Source organism: Stegastes partitus, unplaced genomic scaffold (assembly GCF_000690725.1).
Source record: "Stegastes partitus isolate 25-593 unplaced genomic scaffold, Stegastes_partitus-1.0.2 Scaffold49, whole genome shotgun sequence".
In the NCBI taxonomy this organism is placed as follows: Eukaryota; Metazoa; Chordata; class Actinopteri; family Pomacentridae; genus Stegastes; species Stegastes partitus.
In genome coordinates, this window is record NW_007577780.1 from 532857 (window position 1) to 552584 (window position 19728).

Below are 19728 nucleotides of genomic sequence, written 5' to 3' on the forward strand. Positions count from 1 at the left end.
TGTCTGCTGTTCCACATTCACTGAATGTGGTTAGGACCGCTGGAAAGTGCCTGACTGATGTGTTTTGAGTTGATTATGTTTATTGGGAATCATACTACCCCCCGCATCATTTTCTGCCAGAAGAGAACAAACATGAATATATCCCACGTGCTCTCCCAAGAGTGTGTTTTATGTTTTGACAACATCATCTGTCACAGTCACTGATCTCACGCTCGGAATAAATCAGAGGTGTTATCACGCTGCCATGGGAGTCAAAACCCAAACACAGAACAATGTGTGACTCCCAAGCGTTCACTTTTTCTATTTTCATCATGCACAAAGAGAGACAATGCAATTCTAAAACTCCATTTTATTACATTGTTTTGATTCAGAGACACATTAAAAGGAGAATAAAAAAAAGATTTGTAAAAACAGACTAAAACAAGTGTCACAAAACAAAACAAAAACTCCCAGAATAACTACTGGTACAGACCTATGCATGGCTTCTGTTCAAAGTGAGAATGGCATTCAGTCCTCCGTACTATACATACACACACACACACACACATGCGCGCACACAAACACATGATCAGGGTGCATCGTGCAGTTTATCAATTAATTCTACCTGCAGAAGCAACACCCTTGCATGTAATGTATTTGTCCTCACACTATCACGGCGCCTTCGCCACTTTTACATGCCTTAAGGTCCATATTCCCTTCATTAAACCCCACAGCTGCTGAGGTTGCTCTCACACTGTGTGCAATCCAAGTTCATGTCCTCCCTTTGAACGTGTTCATGCAGGTATAACTCCCAGAAAACTTGTGGATTTCTTCAAGTGCAACTTGTGGCATGAAGCTAGACAGTGCAGAAAGACCAGAGACAGAATGTTAAACATGAAGGAAAAATGTGCTGCAGTTGGAGAAAGATAAAAAGAAATTCGATGTCAAATGAGAACTTTTTACCTTTTGAGAATGACAAGAGCATGCATTGTCCAGGGCAGGTAGAGGAAGGCCTTGTCAGCTCTGACTGCATCGACAGTCCTCTGGGCTACTACCTCAGGCTTGAGAGGTGGAAAGAGTTGGGGAAACCTAAAGAAGAAAGGAACAGTAGTTTGAGACAAAACAGTGATTATACTGACATGCTGAGCAACTACATTACATTTCTATCTCAAATTTTAGTAGTTTCAAGATGCGACCAATGTTGATAACAAACAGATTGCAGTTGAATTTAAAGTAACACTGCCTGCTTTAGTTAGCCTTCAAAAGCAAATTCTAACTTCTCCTGGCTTTTTGACAAACCCAAAAAACATTACATAACAGTGTGAAAGGTTTGACACAGTCATGTACCTGAGCAAGAACATTCAGTTTCAATAATGCAGAGAACATTGTGCTGATTTGATTCTATGCATCACATTCTGTTCCATCTCAAAGCCTTGACACAGCCACTAGGGGGCTAAATCATGAGTAAATCAATAAATGACCCCAAGAATGAGTTACGATGCAAATTGTTCAACTGCAATTCAAGCGCATGAAGGCCTAGAGCATTCACAGTTGATGTAAACATGCATCTGGGGGATTATCTGCCCAGAGGAGGAGGATTGAGCCAAAAAAAAAGCCATCGACTCAAACTTTGGAGTTTCTCAGCACTGTGAGTCCTTTTTTATGATCTGCTACAGTGTGGCTCATTACAGAGGAACAGTCAGGGGGTGACAGTCCATAGGATACATTTTCTGGCAACCACGAGTGTATGTGCAAAATTGTGTGCCAGTCTACCAGGGGTATGTCAGGCTATGTGGCTGTGAAAGACAAAACTTTGATCTGCTGGTAGCTCTAGATGAAAAGTCAGAGAATCACCAAGCTCGTGAGGATTTTTTTGCTCTTTTCACTTTGAATATCTGTATCACATTTCACAGCAATCCATCCAATAGTTATATATTATATGTAGTTGTATGTTGCACAAAAGAAAGTCAGGGGATCTCTAAAGTCAGTAGGATTAATCCTATAGGGAACATACTGGAACCACACAGTTAGCATGACAAAACAAAACACAATAGCACATGGTCTCTTTAAATTCCTAGACAGATAACATCTAGGAGAATGCTACGCTTTCTCTTCCCACTTTCTTTTAGGTGTCTTCTCACCTGACTCTCATGCCCTGGAACATCTCTGTATTGGTGTGGAAGGGAAGCACAGTGGTGCAGCTGACACCGGGACAGTCCAGCAGGCCCAGCGTCAGGCTCTCCATGAAGGCCAGTGATGAGGCCTTGGAGGTGCAGTAGTCTATGGCCCCGGGGATGGGAGACTGGGACAGGATGGAATTAATGCATACTACATGGCCATGCTGCAGCTCCAGCATTCGAGGCAGGAAGGCTTTTGTTGTCTAAGACGAGGGAAGAAAAAAAAGGGAGAATAAAGACAAAGTGGAAGGAGGTGTGGAAATAGAAGGTGAAATGTATTCAGCATAGTCAAAAAAAGGAAGCACAGACAAGAGAAAAGGGCCCACAATGTAACCATAGATTAAATTTCCATTTCCATTTAGTTGATGATTGCATTTTTGTCTGCGTATGACATAGTCTTTTGATCTCCATTCAAAATAAAAATGCCATGAGTTTCAAAAACCCGTCTGAGGTTTCAGGGGCTGAGGGGCAATTTGGAAATACCCCACTTAACCTGCCATAATAGCAGTCATGATTGACAAGACTGGGGGTGCCTACTGCATATACCGCCATGCTATAATCAAAATATGAAGATGATAAGGATAATCTGCTAGGAGGAATTCCCCCACATCTACAGGCACACAAAATCAAGCAAGTCTTACCCAGAACTGTCCCATGGTGTTGATATGTTGGGATTTCAGAAGGGCGTCGTCGTCGCTGTCCATCAGGCTTTTGCCATGGACTACAGCTGCGTTGTTCACTAATATTGTAACATCTCCCACCTGAGATTAAAAAGCACAAGAATAAGGAAAAAAAAGTCCATTGTCAAAGACATCCAGCATTTTCTGTCTGGTTTCCTGAAGTGATATAGTTATGCTGCACCAGAGCTGTCAGCAATATTCCCTCCTCATATTTAGATATTTCAGATGAAGCGTAATCTATACACCAGATGGAAGACACAGCAGCTCAGAGCAAATATACATATAGACAAGACAGAGAGAGAGGCATCCCAGGGAAGTATTTTATGATGTGTTTCACTGTGTGAAAATGCATTTCTCCTTGTGCAAGTAGAGCTACCTTTATAAATATTAAACTGGCGTACCTTTTCTCTAACCACCTTGGCTTGCTTGTAAACTTCTTCCCGATTGGCCACATCACACAGGAAGTAATGGCACTCTGTTCCAGATAGGGAGATTTCTTCGGCTGTCTCTTTGAGACACTTTTCTGTTCTGCCCCACAAGATCACCTAGAAAAGAATGAGATTTTTAAAGGTTAGACACAGGAAGCAAAATGCTCCGTATCGAAACTCAGTGGATCGAAACCAGTCAAGCGGACTATTGCTCACAAGTGGAACAAAAAGAGTTATTTTCATTACCGTCATCAACAAAATATTACGTATCATTTGAGCAATTTTTTCTGGCAATAAGACCTGGCGGAACTGTGGAGATCTTTGAGCAGCAGTGCTCTTTTCATTCAGAGAACAGAGAGGCCATTTTCACTCCAACAAATAGTTTTCGAGCAAGATTAAAGGCTTGGGGGTTGCTGTGTGAATGAATTGTCTCTTCATCCACCCGGAGACTAAATGAAGGCTGGTCATTTGAGCAGGGAACATGGGGCTGGATGGAGGTGGGGGACTAGTGATTGGGCAATTAGATCTGTCAGTCTTTGGGGTCAGGGAAAGGTAATGAAATCAGGGGGTGAGCCCTCCTCATCTCTCAAACACAAATTCTCAAAGAGATTACATGGCCTGTTGGGCAGATGAGCCCTGTCATTTCTGGTCAGGGAGTCTGAAAACAGTGCGTGTGTGAAGTGCTGAGGACGCTAGTGTGGGATTTGGCTGGTCGCCCGTGACCAAGGTTAATATTTGAGCAGAAAGTCCTCTGGAAAGTGATCTTGTGTATCTGAGAGTCACAGACTGTGCGTGTGCGTGTGTGTGTGTGTCTGTGTGTGTGTGTGTGTGTATGCATGAACACACAAAACACAGCACGTCTGCCCATAGTTTAACCTGTCATTCCCTTTGTTTTACACCACTGTTTATGTGTACACATCCATTCAGTCAGTAGGCATAAACGGATTTACTCAAGATCTCATTTTTAAGCATTATACAACACATTTAAGACGAAGTGAACATGGAGAAGTGTATATGAGCATGTAGCAAATCGCATCTTCTGCTCAAATTAAACCTGTCATCTTGCAGTAACAGGACACTTGAGGACTGTGCCAATAATTTCAAATTCACTTTACTTGTCTGGAGCCAGTTGGATCATTTGCACAGTCGCCAAACTGTAAAAAAGTCTGCAAATTCCTACATTGTTTTTCTTTTTGATACAGTCGCCACACGTCAAATAACTATCCAATGGTAACAGTAGCAGAAGCAGACCAAACACAGAACTATCGACTCTATAAAGCTGCAGGAGCATCACAGATTACAGTCTGGAATGTGTTCTTTATTCTTTTATCAGATCCAACAGCAATCAAGCTTTGCCTCCCTCTGTGAACGGCCTTAGTTTGAGCTGCTTTTGATTGGGTTTCTTGTTTGCTTCATTTGCAAGACCATTTGAGTAATCAGTGGAGGCAGACAGGTCTTGATAAATAACTGAAAGCTTTTAATAGGATTTGAGCCAGACAAACAAAGCTGACAGTTCTCATTAAAAGTCCGCACTTAAACTGTGCTCTCCTGTTACAATGTTATTTAATTCATTTGGTTTATCACCCGTCACAACACACACGACCCTCAGTGCAAACAAGCACTGGCCAAATTGCTATCTGGATAGAAAACTGGAAGAAAACAGTTTCTGACTGACCTTGCATAAGCTCTGTTTGGTGTCAGTGATAAACCGGTGATTGTTCTAACTAGGCATGCCTAACAAGACCTCACGTCAATGCATGCTGTAAGAAAAAGTTCTCCAATCAACAAATTGATGTCGCAAAGCTTGAAAAAAAGACCTTGAGAGAGACAGAGCAGATGCCACTCAATACAGGCCAAGGTGTGTGTCCCCAGTAGCTCCAGCTGAATTACAGTGATACTCTATCTCTCAGATCTGAATGTATGGGTGGGTATGAGCCCTCCTTTTCACACTCATTGTATGGGCCAGCAGAGAGGCGGCACACAGAGGGGGCAGCAGGAGTTCAGGAGGCAGTCGCCTGCCGCTGTCTAATTACTGCGGAGACAGCAAGGTCAGTTGCAGGGCAATACCCAGCTGGGAGTGGTGTGCTTCCCGCCTCCAGCACAACACAAGCACACCCACACAAACCTGTTATCGGTGACTTGATTTGGTTCATCTTCCCTCTCAGAGCACTCTTTATGTAATGTTAACAATCGCATGGGAAAAAAAATTACGTTTTCTGGAGTTGCTGTTAAGGTGCTGAAAAATACTTCAAGGTGAAATATAGTGATCAAAGCTGTCATCTATCTATCGGGATTGTTATGAAAGCCTTCTCCCAGTGCTACTGGGGGCCTTTTTTGAAAATACTTATTGTTTCTAAACTTCACTCTGCCACAGTTTCCTCCCTCCAACAGCACAGAGGCAGACCCTGCTCCCCTCCTGAGGCTCCGGCTCTTCATCTCGGTGAATTCTTTCATCAACAACTGAGGTTAGTCTTCCTCACACCTTGAAAAACACCAAAGCCTGAGCAGAGGGGAAAAGGAAATTCCGCCTGCCAGTCACAAAGGCGCTCAAACTGGGGTGAGCGCAAGTTCACAGAGGTTAGCCCTATTCATAATTACCGCCCTATTTCCTTTTAGCATCTCTTTAGGCAGGGAGTAATTGCCATACACATTACCACAGGTGTTGTTTTCAAAGCCTTCACACCTTGATAATACCCAACAATGGGGTGCTGAAAAGCGTGGTGACATCCTTTGTTGTGCAGCTGCAAAGTAAAGCTTTTAAAACCTATTGGTTTCTCCTCGCTCATTCCCCAAGGAGATGGCATCGAGAGACAGAAGGAGGCAGTTAGTGTTTCATTGAGCTTTTAGCAATGTTTTCAGCGCTGCAAAAATTGCATCTTAAGAGAGCATCTGAGATGCAGCGCCCGTGTCACACATGTACGGATAATTACAACCTGCAGCACTGAGACGGTGCTGCTCAATGCGGGTTGAAATTGCCGCCACTTTCTTCCATGCGTGAGGACGACTCCCATCTGAGGTGATCAAAAATAGAGCTACTCAGTATTAACACATTACTGCTAAAGGCACACCAGCGACTCATCAGCCACTCAGCTGTGTAATATTCACCCACTGGATTGGTAGACAAACCACAGCTGGAAGTTGTGAACAAAGGTTAGCCTGACATGCAGTGATGAGTAACTGTCTATGCAATCAGCAGATCGGTTCAAGCCCTAGTGGCAGCTTGGGGGGGTGGGGGGTGCTGCATTGTTGAGACGGGTGGAGTGAGTTCCACTAAAAATACTGATTTGCAGCTCAAAGGTGATAATGATAACTGCAAAAGTGACCATTGATGGTTGATTCCAATTTGATGTAAACAGGTAACTCAGGGGTCAGCTAAGCGTTCATGTGCACTCTTCTGTTCACCTTTACATCATATTCATCACATTCAACCAACAGGTATCAGCTCACAAGAATCTGATTTTAATCTACTCGCTACTGTAGATGGTTGCCAAGATAATGCAATCTGTTACTCTTTAACACTTTTTTCTCGGGTTCATTTTGTTTTGCATTACACTCCATAAAAAAGGCATCCCATGTCCTCATGCTATACTTGAAAACAAAACCTAATCTGGCTTTTATTAAAAGCATTATGAGTCTCTCTCTCTTTTTTTTTTGCTGTTGTGTTGTGAAATGCTGGCAGACTTTACAACAGTACAAACACTGATCAAAAAATGGCAAGAAACTATAATGGGGTAGTAGCAGGGCTGTTATTATGCGAATGGCTTTGAAGCAGTTTCGGTGAGGCTTTATGCACAAATCCCCCCCCCCCAACCACCTACACTCAAAAATAGCTCACACACATGCTCCCTTTACAGCCTCAGGATTTGGATAATGCACTTTGTAGAAATGTCAGTCTCACGAAAATCACCTCCAGACCTGAGCAGAATGAATGTCAGCTATTGCACTGCACTTAATCATATCAATCAGCCATAAACGTTGTCCAGACCTGCCCTCTGGTTGACCCGAGCTGTTGTGCAATCGTTGAACCAAAATTGAGGGCAGTGTCTCAGTCTCACTGGACCAACTAGGCTACTCAGAGGTCATGATCCCTGCTTTCATAGAACAGTGGAACAACAATACACTTGGGGCAGTGCAGACAGCACTGACCAGGCTACCTGACGCACGGGGGGGGGGGGGGGGAGGAGGGGGTTGTGAGTGGAATCAGTCTGCTGGTGACACACACAGTGAACCCACAAGAATGCATTAAATTACTTGGAAAATAAATGATTAGCTTTTGCAGAAAGAGTGGAATGATGAGCCCTGCGGACGCAACAAGTTGTCTGGTTACCTTTCTGGCCCCCTGCTTGGCAAACTCTTTGGCCAGGTGTCGGCCGATGCCTCGTCCTCCGCCGGTGATCAATACCACCTCCTTGGTGAGTTCCTTCCTCCTGCTCGGCAGCAGCGAAAACAAACTTGCTCTGACAATGTAATAAAGCATCTGAACCGGGAACAGAAACATACGACACGCGCTCTTCAGTTCCATCTCGGACGGGGGAGACAGTCGCCGACAAAGTATAGTGTTTACGCAGCAAGTTTCCGCGCACTAACCGATATCCTCCAAACAGCGAGCGAAGACCGTGCACGAATGCGGCGACTCCTGCAAGTTTATCCGCACGCAAACAGTCTCCTGTGCAGCCTTTAGAAAGTGTTGCATGAGTAATCCACGGGCGAGGAAACGCGCTCAAAACACGACTGTGGCGCTTGGTGGAGCTCTGACATCTTAGTCGGCGCGCTTTAGGTCTCCTGAAACGTGTGACTGATCGCTCATTACGTCTGGTCGGGGACGCAGAAACGTGAAACACAAGTCCGGGCAACGCTCCGTGACTGTGCGCTACTGAAAGCGCAGGGGCTGTGGTGTTGCGTTCCTGTCCTGTGCCGCCTTATATATCAGCGCCCCTGCCCCGGCTCCGGTGCTTCCACTAGTGAAAGGACCTGGATGAACCTAACTGGGGAGGGGGGGTGGGGGGGCTGTGAGGGCATTAATCCTGATTGACATGTTAAGTGGGGATGAATATTTTTCTCCAGTGCCCGTCTGCCCTGACTGGTTGCGTACTTGCCTCTTCCCCCACCCCCTTTTGTGTGTCTACAGCGGTGTTTCTCAATCTGCGGCTCAGGGCCCCCCCAGTGGCCCTACTGTGCGTGCCCCCAGGTGGGTGCCCAATCTCTTTTGGGGAAAGTTAAACTTCATAGTTACATCACTTAATCGCAGACTAGCACAATCTCTGACAGAAATATTCTTGTGCAATAGATGGAGGGATCTGGGGCTTCATAAACATGCCTCAGAAACCTCATCTACTGTCCTTTGCCAGCCACTCAATTAATTAAGTAAAACAAATAAGCAAACAAACCATCAGCTAAGTACTAAACAAACACAAACCTGACAACTGGGCCTGGTACATTGGAAAAAGAGAATTATTGGATCAGTCTAAATGAATTCCTTCATTTGGTGACACACACAACTCAATTAAGCTGATCCAAATTGAGTTAACAAGTAATATTCATGCAGCTGGTTCAAGTTATATGTACTTAAATCATTTGATTCCTCTCAAATGTACACTCCTGTGACTTCATTTTAAGAAAATTCAGCTTTCCATTTTTTTCCAATTTATGTAACTCTTCTTTACTCTGTAATCCAATTTGAAGAAACGTGGACATGAGGCCACAGTGTTAAAGGAGCGTTAAATCAAACAGTGGTGCTTTAGCCTGAGTTAAAATAAAAGGGGGTAATCCCAAGTTGATCGAAAGCCATCACCAAGGCAGAAAGGCAAATAATAAAATGTATTAAAAATAGTACTTTACTTCAATGCCAGCTCAAATGCACTATTTTTTTTTTTACATCCTAAAAACATAGATGGATAGATTTAGGTTCAAATGTTATGGTATAAATCATGTGATGTGCCTGTGAATCTGATTTCACTCATAACATCCTCAATATTGTTATGCTGACAACCTCTGCTAACACATTTGCAGCCACACGACACGTGTAAAAATCAAGCCTTAGTGCTTCACTATAGTCAAAAGGTTCAAATAAATGAAAGCAAATGGTTTTGTCTGCAGTTTTACAAACAGGGTAGGGTTTAAATGACACCAGATAGAACATGTGTTTCCACTTGATTGTACAAAAATCTGTCCGTCCCCACATTTGTAGTGGTCTCCAGTTGTAGGTGTAAAGCCCCATAGTTGTTTGAACCCAATTTGTTGTGGCGGCAGTATTTGTGAAACAGGCTATATCTTTCTGTGTGTGTGACAGTGCAATTTGGGAAATAGGTCAAGCCAGTCTCAGAAGCTTGGCACGATGACAAACAGAAAACTGCATGAATACCTCTTAAACAAATCCTATGAATTCATGGGCCTCAGACAAGATTCCAGTCTGTGATGTTTGGCCCTGGCACTGTGATTTTTACTGGGTATCGCTGAATGCAGGGCTTTTTCAGCAACTGGGATGGATTTAAAGAGCAGCTTCACAATGGTTGCTTTGTGCTGGGCTCAGCTACTTAGAGAAGGCAGAGAGGCTCTTGGGAGCTGCTAAAAAAACTCCAGGACAACATGACTCCAGATGCTGTTTTCATTTTTGGAAATTTCTGAGATTTACAAAATATGAACACAAAGTCAAGATGCTTCGTAAAGCTTATACCAAAGTAATCTCAGCTAAAGTGAGGCTAAATACAAGTTAGTGGATTTGCAAAAAAAAAAAACAACCCAACAACAACAACAGAAAACACAATATACACTAAAGTGAGTGTCAAATGGGTTTAGGCTGCACGCAGAACGCAGAAATTTAAATATAGTATATTTCTGAAGGTGCTGTTTATTTATACTCATGCTATCACTGCCATCTACAGATCAGCAGTGAAAGTTCAGATAAGGGTGTTTTCAGCCTTCACCGGGAGCTTCTCGGAACATATTCATCCCTCAGACACCAGACAATGAAAATGCCGCTCTGTGTCGAGAGCAGAGGATAAAAAAAAAAAAAAAAAAAAAGGCTGGGGAAAAAACATTGCATCTTTCAGATATCTGTGAAACTGTTGCCGGGGACTGAGAAGCAACTTAATGGGCACTGTGGAAATGTGTGGGTAATTTAAAAACTGCTCTATTGACATGAAAATGTTTTTGTGTAATACTTCATATTAGAAGAAATGTGGCTTCTTTGGGAAACATGTAATTAGTTTGACTACACAGCCACAAAATATGTTGAGGAATATATTTATTTTTCCTGGGCAACAGGCGGCTAAAAATGTCATTAAGTGAAACTCAAGGTCAGAATGCAGTGCAGGCAGATGTGGGAGGAGTGAAAGAGGCTGAAAGCAGGTAGATAAAACATTTACTCCTAATGACTTACCTTCGGCAGAGCAGACCAGCAACACCATGGACATCGGCTCGGCAATTTTAATAATTGGCTTCGCTGCTCTTGTTGCAGCCTTCTTCCTTCTGGTAATTGGACTTGTTTACTCCGAGCTGATGAATTCAGACATTCCTCGTGGGGTTGCAAATAGTGGGAAGCTGCACATGGTTCATGGCTTGTTTGTTGGCATGGCAATTGTGGTGAGTATCTGTGGAAGTGTTAGTGCTTATTATTTTTGTTTTCCGCATGCTATATGTTATAATAAACTTTTTTTTTCTGTAATATGAAACTTATTCTTTAGACTTTAGATTATTACACGAAATGTCTCTTGTGGAGGATGAAAAACAATGAACTCTACTCTTTCAGGCCGTGTGTGGCTGTCCTTTCTTTGTCCTCCAGCACCTGATAAAGCTCAGATCAGAGAAATTTTAGATAAGAAATCACGTCTACCAAAGGTGCAAAGAAACACAAAGTCATATGTTCACCTTCTTTGATGTTGTCATAGTAAATATGGTGTCTCAGACAGAATAACCTTGATTTCGACTTTACCCATCAAGATTTTTTTTATTTTTTTCCTAACCTTGTCTCCCATTTGTGGTAAGTCTGTGGTTTTTCTCTTTGCCAGGGTCGGATCCTACATCGCCTGGGCATTTGTCATCAGGTTACCTTCATTCGATGGTTCGTGGCCTGTTTTCTGACTCGCTTGAAACAAGTTCCCGCAGGTCTGCGAGTGAAGGACATGAAGTTTTCTGAGGTGCCAGTGCGAGTATATGAACCCACCTCTGTGTGTGATGGCTTGAGAAGAGGCCTTGTGTATTTCCATGGAGGAGGATGGGTGCTGGGCAGTATAGGTACACGATGTTCAGATCATTTACATCAGTAAAATTAAATAAAAATGATAAATTACATGTAAAAGTCCTCAGTTGTACAGTTGCACTCAGTAATGACGTGACCACACAAGTGAAACATAAATACTAATTTACAAAGAAGTTCATTGGTGCTGAAGTCATATATTTGTAGTTTGATGTTTACCAATTGATTTTAAATAGTTTAAATTTCAAATACCTAAAATGTTTAGTTTTGAATGCTAAGTATCTATGAGCAAAATAACAGCAACCTAGACAATCAGCAAAAAAATACAGTATTTATCTTTGAGATGAAGTGGAGGATTAGAAATACACAAATGCAAAGAAGGACTACAAAATTGAATTTAATATGGTAGTTGAATTAAATATAGTACTTGTCATTTCTGAGAATGCAGTCTGAATACAGAAAATGAGATAAGGAATGGATCGAGAATTGTTATTTCCAGTCTACAGTCCACAGCAGCTTTTGTTAACCGTTATATCCCACTACTCCTGAGCAGATTCTGTTGATGAAGTCTGTCGGCACATCGCCAAGGAATCTGACACCACAGTGATTTCTGTCGGGTATCTAAACCTTTTCCACATTGCACATAAATATCCAAGATCTCTTTTGTTTACCAAAGAGCCACTGTTGAATATATTGTCCCTCTGTCTTCCCTTTCACCCCTCTTAGGTACCGATTAGCCCCTGAGCACAGGTACCCTGCCCAGCTGGATGATTGCGAGGCAGCAACCTGTCACTTTCTGTCTGTGGCTGAGACAGAGTTCAGCGTGGACTCTAACAGAGTGGCAGTCGGAGGGGACAGCACTGGGGCTAACCTGGCAGCAGCACTGTGCCAAAGGCTGGCGAGGAGAGAGAACGGACATCTGCCATTCCCTCGTGCTCAGGTCCTCATCTACCCAGCCCTGCAGATGGCAGATTTCAACCTGCCCTCATACCAGCAAAATCATGCTGTGCCCATATTGTTTCGTGGCCGGATGGCATTCTACTTCCTGCAGTACCTCAATGGAGACATGTCTGTGTGCCAAGAAGTGCTGGAAGGGAACCATGTCCCCATTGAGCTCAGGTCACGCTATGAAGACTGGCTTTCCCCGTCCAACTTACCTCCTGACTTCCTCAAGCGAGGTTTTTGCGAGCCCCCAGCCGCAGAATATGATGCGGAAGTGTATCACACAATCAAAGCCGGTCTAGAACCTGAGGTCTCACCTTTACTGGCGGACGATTCTATTATTCAGAAAACCCCGCCAACCTTCATCCTCACCTGCGAGTATGACATCCTGAGGGATGATGGGATTCTTTACAGGAAACGGCTGCTGGACTTGGAAATGAATGTCACCTGGCAACATGTGGTGGACGGTTTTCACGGCATGCTTAACTTTTTTAACCAGGGCTGGCTCAGCTTTCCCTCTGCACTGCGGGTCGTGGATAGTGCTGTTGACTATGTAAAAACACTGTGAAGATCAGAAATAGGCTCTTAAAATAAACTTTATTCAACTTTCAATCTTGTTTTACATTTTAATAAACAAATTTGCCTCCAGTGTTCTTCATTAACATTGCACTGTTCACAAAAGACAATCCTCCCTACACAAGTCAATAAGCAAAACCTGCTTTATTCCAAAAATGAAAAGTAGCCCGAAGACATAAAGTCTGGAAACATTTCTTGGCAACATTTTAACAATATAGAGTATACTGCTAAATGTCATGCCCTAGCCTTAAGGAATGTATTTCTTTTTAACGAAGATGTAAGACATCTCCCATTTGCTTCCAGGATAGTCTGCTTGCCTTCCCTTCAGTGTTTGCTGTATCCATGGCAACAGAGCTCCATTTCCCCTCCACTGCCTGTGGCATTATGGGGTCAGGTGAATACACCTACAAGCTATCTGTTTGACTAGTTAACCTTGCTCTAACAGGGCTTCAGATTTCCCCAGTTCGGTGTGTTTGACAGCAACGGAAGTATGAACCAAAAAGTCGCGGCGCAGGATAAATGGGCCCAAACTGGATGGAAGATAGAACGGAAGTATGCCAACAAAGTGCTGTTGGGCAACTGGGCTGAAGACAGACTCCAGGTAATCATTTGGTCTGTTTATTGCCTATTGCACTTTTTTTCACTTGTACAATAATGTAACATTTTCCCAAATGCTATAAACAGGCAAGGACACAGGGCAGAATATGCTGCAGTACTAAAAAAAAGATTTTCTGATTTAAACATACAACTTCAGTTGAATGTGAGAACACAGACTATCTACACCTTTTTTTTTTTTTTTTTACCGCATCCAAAACATTTTGCCATACCAGTGGCAACCTGCCAAGGGTTTTGTAGGACCTCAGTTGGTAGTCAAATCCATAGCAAAGTGATTAGGCAGCCTCAGTTCAGCTACATCAGCACAGCCTCCTGTTGGGAGAGGCTAGAGCTGGAGACTAATTGCATTGACGTGAGGTTCGGCCACGGGCTGCTGGTTCAGGATTTGAGAGGAGAAATGACTTAAGAAATACTGTACAGCGGTGTGGATCGATAGCCAAGTGTGAGCTCTGCTGATCCTTGTGCTGGGCCCGTTGCTGAAGTCCCTGTGTATCCCACCCTTCCTCATTCCTCTTTCTGATATCTGTTTATTCCATCCGACGCAGTTCACTCGGGAGCCAAAGATAGCCAACAGCACCAGTCGCGTAGACTACCAGCCCCACTGGGACTTCCAGCCAGACATCTCTGAGAGAAGATCTGCCTTGCTGAGAGCTGAGGTCAGCCTTTAACTGCTCATTCGTGGCATTAACACCAATTGAATGCCTGTCACAAGCCTGCAAGTCAGGCTTTTCTTCTCTAGATTGTGGACACTTCTGCATAATATTGATGGCCAAGATAAAGGCCTGTGATAAAACTCTTTATGAAAGCAAGTTTCTGGTCAGACTCAGCAGTCATGAAAAATGTGTAAAATCATCAGTCCTCCTGGGTACTTAAAGGCTAGTTAGAGCAATTTGCTGCTGTCACATAGTGAGTCTCTTGAAGATTATTGAAAAAGAATAGGCCATGCCCTCTATATCTTAATCCAGTGAAGGCCACAGCATACAGGCGTACCATAACTCCTGTGTATTGCTATGCAGGAGCTTCCTTCCAGGATGCTGTTTTTCCACTCTGACCCTCCATCCTCACATTATTTGGTCACGGAATATGAAGAAAACTATGGGCATAATAAGCATACCAATGCTTTACCCACCCTGCAACCCTGGCATCCAGACAACTTGACGTGGCAGCCTGAGAAGTCGGACCGGCCCATTTCTGGTAAGCCCACACTTAAAATGCCACATACAGGCACATACATGGGAAATGCATATTAAGCAATCCGTTTACTAGGGGTGTGAGTGTGGTTCAAAGTTACTTAAGCGCATTAAATTTTGCACAGACAAAACACGTCAGCAGTCGTGCTCATGAACAGTCAAATCAGGGTGGCCCCAGACGCCTTTTATTGTTCCAAATCAGTCACCAGTGTAATTAATGGCTGCAGTAACATGGCAGTTAACTTTCTCTTCTTTTACAGCCCTTCCAACCAACTCTGGCCCACTGCAGTCCACAAATCACCGTTTCGAAAAGCAGCAACCACACCTCCAATTCCTGACTGTATACAGGTCAGCATACCAGAGGCACCCACTTAGTACCCTCAGCCAAAGCCGGTTTGCCAGAGCTTCACACAGCCTCTCCAGCCACCTCCATGCAGCCAATCACAACAACAAGGACCTGGATCTGAGACAGCGCTCACTCCTACAAGTCCCAGATCATTGTTTCAGCCTATTTCCGCCATTACAACAGGCTTAGAGACAAGAGTGTGGCTTTTGAATTGCCTCATATGCCGCTTGTTAATTTAGAAGCTTTGCTCAAAATTATGCTGCTTTGTGGCTCCTATTTTGTATTAATTGGCAGCCCGAAAATTTTTAACTGAGCCGACCGTTTGGGAAATCAAATGGAACTAAAACATTAACCATGATTCTCATTATGTTTAAGGAACACTGTGGATGTGCTGCGTGTTGTGTGATGAGTAGTTTCAGTGTTTATATATGTATGAACTGGTGTGTGTCTGTGTGCGAGTGGGAGAAATAAGGGGGGCTATAAATTATGTCCACCCTTCCAGAGAATAATTGCATGCAAATTCTCTCTCTGTGTCTGCACACTTAATATGTGAAACTCAGAATGGGTTAGTATTACACTAGACGCTCTGTGGAAAAAAAAGAAAAAGAAAAAATATAAATGAAACAAGTGTTGATGCTAGAACTGACCTGGGTATTGAGGCAAACCAGAAGCCATGAGTCATCCCAGGCAATGTCTGAAGGGATGTGTCTAACTCCCATTCCATTAGGTGTTTAATTACAGGGAATCAAAGTGTTTAATTAGGAAGAATCAAAGATGCTTATGTTTGATGGTCAACCATCTGCGTCTGCCTCCTTTCTTCCTGCCTGCCTGCTGCCTTCCACTGCAGCTCTGTTTCACCCACTGTTAGCTAGTTAGTCACTTTGCTGTGTTGCTGATGCCTGTGTGTCACATGACACATCTGTGTTATGGGAGGTCTGCAACACAACACGTCTTACGCACAGCACCACTGTGTTTGCTGCCTGAGCCACATGATGGTGCTATAGCAGCACGTCACTCTCCGAATCTTTGAAGTCCTCAGCTTTACAGTCTGTACAGTGAGAGACTTGATTGTAAAATGAGCAAACAATGAGGGATTTAATATTTGACTCATTATTATGCATATTTCAATTGTTAATGTAATCAACACTTTAAAATAAACCGCAAGTGTTTAGATTGTTCTTGTGTTATTCTATTTCTGGTAGTAGCACAAAGAGTGGAATAGACAATTGGCTTAAAACCATTAGTCATAAATTGTGGATTAATGTGCAATGAAAGACAAATTCATATGTTTCTTTGTTGTTTATAAAACAATACATAACAAAGTAAAGACATTTAATTGGTGCAATGAACAAAGAATCTGCTCAGAAAAGATTAAAACAAATCCATTTTTTTCCAACCACCAAAGGAGAGTGACTGGAATTATAAAAATAATTTCAAGTCTGAGTGTTGGAAGAGTTTCAAATGCAGAGACAAATGCTTTAGAAGCTCACCTATTCATATTATATGACATACCCATTTACACCCTGTCATACTTAAAGAGCAACTGTAGATAATTGCATTGTATCCAGGCCACTGTGTAAGTTATATTTGTGCCCTATACAACAGAACACAGTAATAGATTATCACTATATTGCCCACTCTCTGTGAGTTAGAGTTGGATGAACTAATTTACTCTGAGACTTTATAATGGATTAGCTTTACAGTAAAGAGGTTAAGCATCTGGGATGATATAAAACCAACATAATGGCAGGAGGGAGTGGCAAATCAAAGAAGCAAACAATTTACATGGCAGCACACCCTGTGTAAATCTAAGCAAACAGTAGTTTGACTACCATTACGAGACTAATACTTTACATCTACTGCCAAGGATGAGACATAAGAAACACACAATTCTTAGTGTAATATCCAATCCAAGAAAAATAATGTTGATTAAGAAACAGAAGCTTTGTGGCTTTTCAGGAAAAGAGATCTTAATAACATCTCAAAGAAATGACAGCATAGTGGTTACAATTTTGCAGTAACATTTGGGGTTGAGCTAGGTGGAACATAAACCTGACCAAAGAAAACCCACTCAGTCAACAATAAACTTGATGTAAAGCATCCTCTTGAAGGTATACTCAATCACCATGTAATCTTATCATCAATGGAAAACGGAATCCTTGTTACACACTTGTCTGCCGAGGCTTCTTATCAGGTAGTGAAAGGACAAAGGGGAAAAGTATGCCCTTGGCTGCAGATAGGACACTCAAATCCTCATCTATGAAAGCAGGGGAGATCTCATCAGCCTCGAACTTCATAGTGAACTGGCGGCTGACACAATAGATTGTGCCATCCATCGTGACACACTGGAAAGCAGGGCAGCGCAGAAGCCGCTTGGAGCTGCACTCATACCACAGTCGAGCCACTGTATGGTATCGGTATGCACTGACACCCAGCAGCGGGTTAACATCAAACCGATACAGAAATCTCCCCACAGCCACCATATCTGCAGTTCTGTCTTTGGTGCCTACTACAAGACTTGGCCTCCAGGTGTTGGTTTTAGGGGTGTAGCGCAACAGCATATATCGAAGAGAACCCCCAGACACAAAAAGTTCCCCATTGCACACTGTGACATGATGCGCCACAGCAAATGTATCATTAGGCAGCGGAGCCACAAATGTCCATCTGTCCAAACGTGGGTCATAGCGCTCCACCGAGGAGAGGCACTCCCCTCCGATGGCGTATATGTAGCCCTCCAGTGCTGCCAGTTTGCAGCGAGGCCTGGCTTCATTCATGGGACTGATCTCTTTCCAGATGGATGTCAAGGGATTGTAGCAAAACACTCGCTTTGACGGTGTCATTTCTCTGTCTGTGCCTTGGCAGCCTAATGCCACAAATAAGTAGTTATCCATTGTGCACATGGCACAGGCTTTAGAGATGACCTCCTGTGGGATCAGGCAGAGTGTATGCCAGACATCTTTGTAGTCATCATAATAATACACTGCACTGGACATCCTCCTCTGCCCTGTCTGCCCCTCTTTGCTTCTTACCCAGTCTTGAGGGTCCATGTCTGCAACCATGACAAACTTTCTCCCCATCATCCTCTGCTTCCGGATTTTCTCCCGCTCATCAGCCATTAGCCGACCATAAAGGTTGGGGTCCCTGAGCACCTGAAGGTAGTTGTCTGACATGACCCCCAGGGCTGCTTGCTGCACAGTCTTTTGTCCATGTTTCTTGGCCAGGTAAAGTGTCTCCAAACAGTTACCCAGATCAAGCTTGCTCTTTAGGATTTCGAAATCTGTATCATCAGGGATTTTTGCTGGAAGGTGTAAAAATGGAGCCCCTGCTAGAGTCTCTAGATCAACCCCCTCCCTTGTATTAAGGCCTTTGCAGTCCGTGGAGGGACTGCTGACAGGGTGAACAGAGATAGACTCATCGCCGGCTGAGGCCAGAGAGTGAGTCATTGGAGTTGAGGCTCTTGAAGTTAGAAAAGGGATGGAAAGCTCAGACTCCTCTGCTGCAGACAGATAGCTCTCTTTGCGTAGGAGTACAGGCCTTGCGGGGTGCCTCAGCTTGAGGCTTCCTAGTGAGGCGGCATCCTCAACAGTGCTTTGTGGTAAAACCAGATCACGCATAATGATGGGGCTTAAAGAGGAAGGAGACTCTGTGAGGTTGCTGCCACGGCTTCCATATTCCACTGGCCCTGACTCAGAGCTCTTCTCATATTGACCAGTCACATTGTTTATATCTGTAATGGACTGAGAGGAAGACTCAACATAGTAATCATATATCTTTCCACGCACAATCTGGTCCCCTGCTCCTTCCAGCACTACGTTAGCGTCCTCCACTTTGATCTCTGCCTTGGAGAGGAAGCTGGAGTAGGCCCCCTGGTGCTCCAAGTCCTGCCTTAACTCCCTGCCCACACCCACACTGCTCTCCAACTTCTGCAAAAAGCAAGGGGAGCGGCGCCCCATTGTACTGGCCATCCCACTCTCTGTTGGATCAGAAAGGTTCAAAGCAGGTCCAGATGAAATATTTCTGGTGGGGACCTGTGCCTGCTTCCGATGAGTGAGTATCTCTCCTTTCATTCTGATATCTTGGTCACTATTTGATGCACTAAATGCATCATCACTCTTTTCAACTTGGTGTGGATGAGCTTCTGCCGGTATTTCCTTGGTGCTGTCAGATGTCAGGTCATCAGTGGCTGAGTCCGCGTGCAAGGGTTTGGATTGCTTGTCCTTATCATCCTTGTCGTGTTTTGGTGAGCTTTTACGTTGTAATGTCGTCTTGCAGTTTTGACAGGTTGCATTTTGTGGCCCTTTCCTGTCTGCGGCACAGAGTTGAGGATTCTTCACATTCCTGGAACTGTAGAATCTGTAGGCCCAGGAAACCAGCAGTACTGCTGCTACAGAGACACTAAGTTTCAGCAGCAGCTGCATGTCGAACTGGACTCCCAAAAGCTCTGCAATGGGCATAGCTGTAGCAGTGATGCTGGCAATGGCCGGTTGACTGATCCTATTGAATGTAATTTTCAATGCTCCTCGGCCGGCTGTAGCTGTCTGCTTTTCATTGTAAAAGAGCTGCTGTGATCTGATGACTGCGTCTCTTTGCCCAAAGGATCA

The 19728-nt window shown here is 43.7% G+C and overlaps 4 protein-coding genes across 4 annotated transcripts; 2 read left to right on the forward strand and 2 right to left on the reverse strand.

Moving 5' to 3' along the window:
- Positions 1–329: 329 nt before the first annotated feature.
- On the reverse strand, positions 330–8107 carry dhrs3b (dehydrogenase/reductase (SDR family) member 3b). The gene is made up of 6 exons (XM_008306915.1): positions 7592–8107; positions 3238–3381; positions 2798–2917; positions 2121–2359; positions 943–1068; positions 330–835 (listed from the first exon to the last, which is right to left on the reverse strand). The coding sequence occupies exons 1-6, from the start codon at positions 7784–7786 to the stop codon at positions 751–753; spliced, it is 909 nt and encodes a 302-aa protein (XP_008305137.1). The 5' UTR covers positions 7787–8107; the 3' UTR covers positions 330–750.
- A 2561-nt stretch (positions 8108–10668) lies between these two features.
- On the forward strand, positions 10669–12968 carry aadacl4 (arylacetamide deacetylase-like 4). Its single transcript, XM_008306914.1, has 4 exons — positions 10669–10845; positions 11271–11496; positions 12012–12075; positions 12185–12968. Exons 1-4 carry the CDS (start codon positions 10669–10671, stop codon positions 12966–12968), a joined length of 1251 nt encoding a protein of 416 aa, XP_008305136.1.
- A 64-nt stretch (positions 12969–13032) lies between these two features.
- cfap107 (cilia and flagella associated protein 107) lies at positions 13033–15316 on the forward strand. The gene is made up of 4 exons (XM_008306913.1): positions 13033–13577; positions 14137–14247; positions 14608–14785; positions 15042–15316. The coding sequence occupies exons 1-4, from the start codon at positions 13467–13469 to the stop codon at positions 15314–15316; spliced, it is 675 nt and encodes a 224-aa protein (XP_008305135.1). The 5' UTR covers positions 13033–13466.
- Positions 15317–16492: 1176 nt separating this feature from the next.
- On the reverse strand, positions 16493–19701 carry klhdc7a (kelch domain containing 7A). The gene has a single exon (XM_008306916.1). It carries the CDS (start codon positions 19579–19581, stop codon positions 17290–17292), a length of 2292 nt encoding a protein of 763 aa, XP_008305138.1. The 5' UTR covers positions 19582–19701; the 3' UTR covers positions 16493–17289.
- Between the last annotated feature and the right edge of the window lie 27 nt (positions 19702–19728).

What these genes read in the sequence shown, in the direction of transcription:
- cfap107 (XM_008306913.1), top strand. Translation starts at nt 13,467, where the DNA reads ATGAACCAAAAAGTCGCGGCGCAGGATAAATGGGCCCAAACTGGATGG. An exon ending in GGGCTGAAGACAGACTCCAG is followed by an intron (nt 13,578 to 14,136) that starts GTAATCATTTGG and finishes CATCCGACGCAG; the next exon opens with TTCACTCGGGAGCCAAAGAT. An exon ending in GTCGGACCGGCCCATTTCTG is followed by an intron (nt 14,786 to 15,041) that starts GTAAGCCCACAC and finishes CTTCTTTTACAG; the next exon opens with CCCTTCCAACCAACTCTGGC.
- dhrs3b (XM_008306915.1), bottom strand. Translation starts at nt 7,786, where the DNA reads ATGGAACTGAAGAGCGCGTGTCGTATGTTTCTGTTCCCGGTTCAGATG. An exon ending in ACACCATGGGACAGTTCTGG is followed by an intron (nt 2,360 to 2,797) that starts GTAAGACTTGCT and finishes CCCTCGTCTTAG; the next exon opens with ACAACAAAAGCCTTCCTGCC. An exon ending in TTCCAGGGCATGAGAGTCAG is followed by an intron (nt 1,069 to 2,120) that starts GTGAGAAGACAC and finishes TTTCTTCTTTAG; the next exon opens with GTTTCCCCAACTCTTTCCAC.
- aadacl4 (XM_008306914.1), top strand. Translation starts at nt 10,669, where the DNA reads ATGGACATCGGCTCGGCAATTTTAATAATTGGCTTCGCTGCTCTTGTT. An exon ending in TTGTTGGCATGGCAATTGTG is followed by an intron (nt 10,846 to 11,270) that starts GTGAGTATCTGT and finishes TCTCTTTGCCAG; the next exon opens with GGTCGGATCCTACATCGCCT. An exon ending in ACCACAGTGATTTCTGTCGG is followed by an intron (nt 12,076 to 12,184) that starts GTATCTAAACCT and finishes CACCCCTCTTAG; the next exon opens with GTACCGATTAGCCCCTGAGC.
- klhdc7a (XM_008306916.1), bottom strand. Translation starts at nt 19,581, where the DNA reads ATGCCCATTGCAGAGCTTTTGGGAGTCCAGTTCGACATGCAGCTGCTG.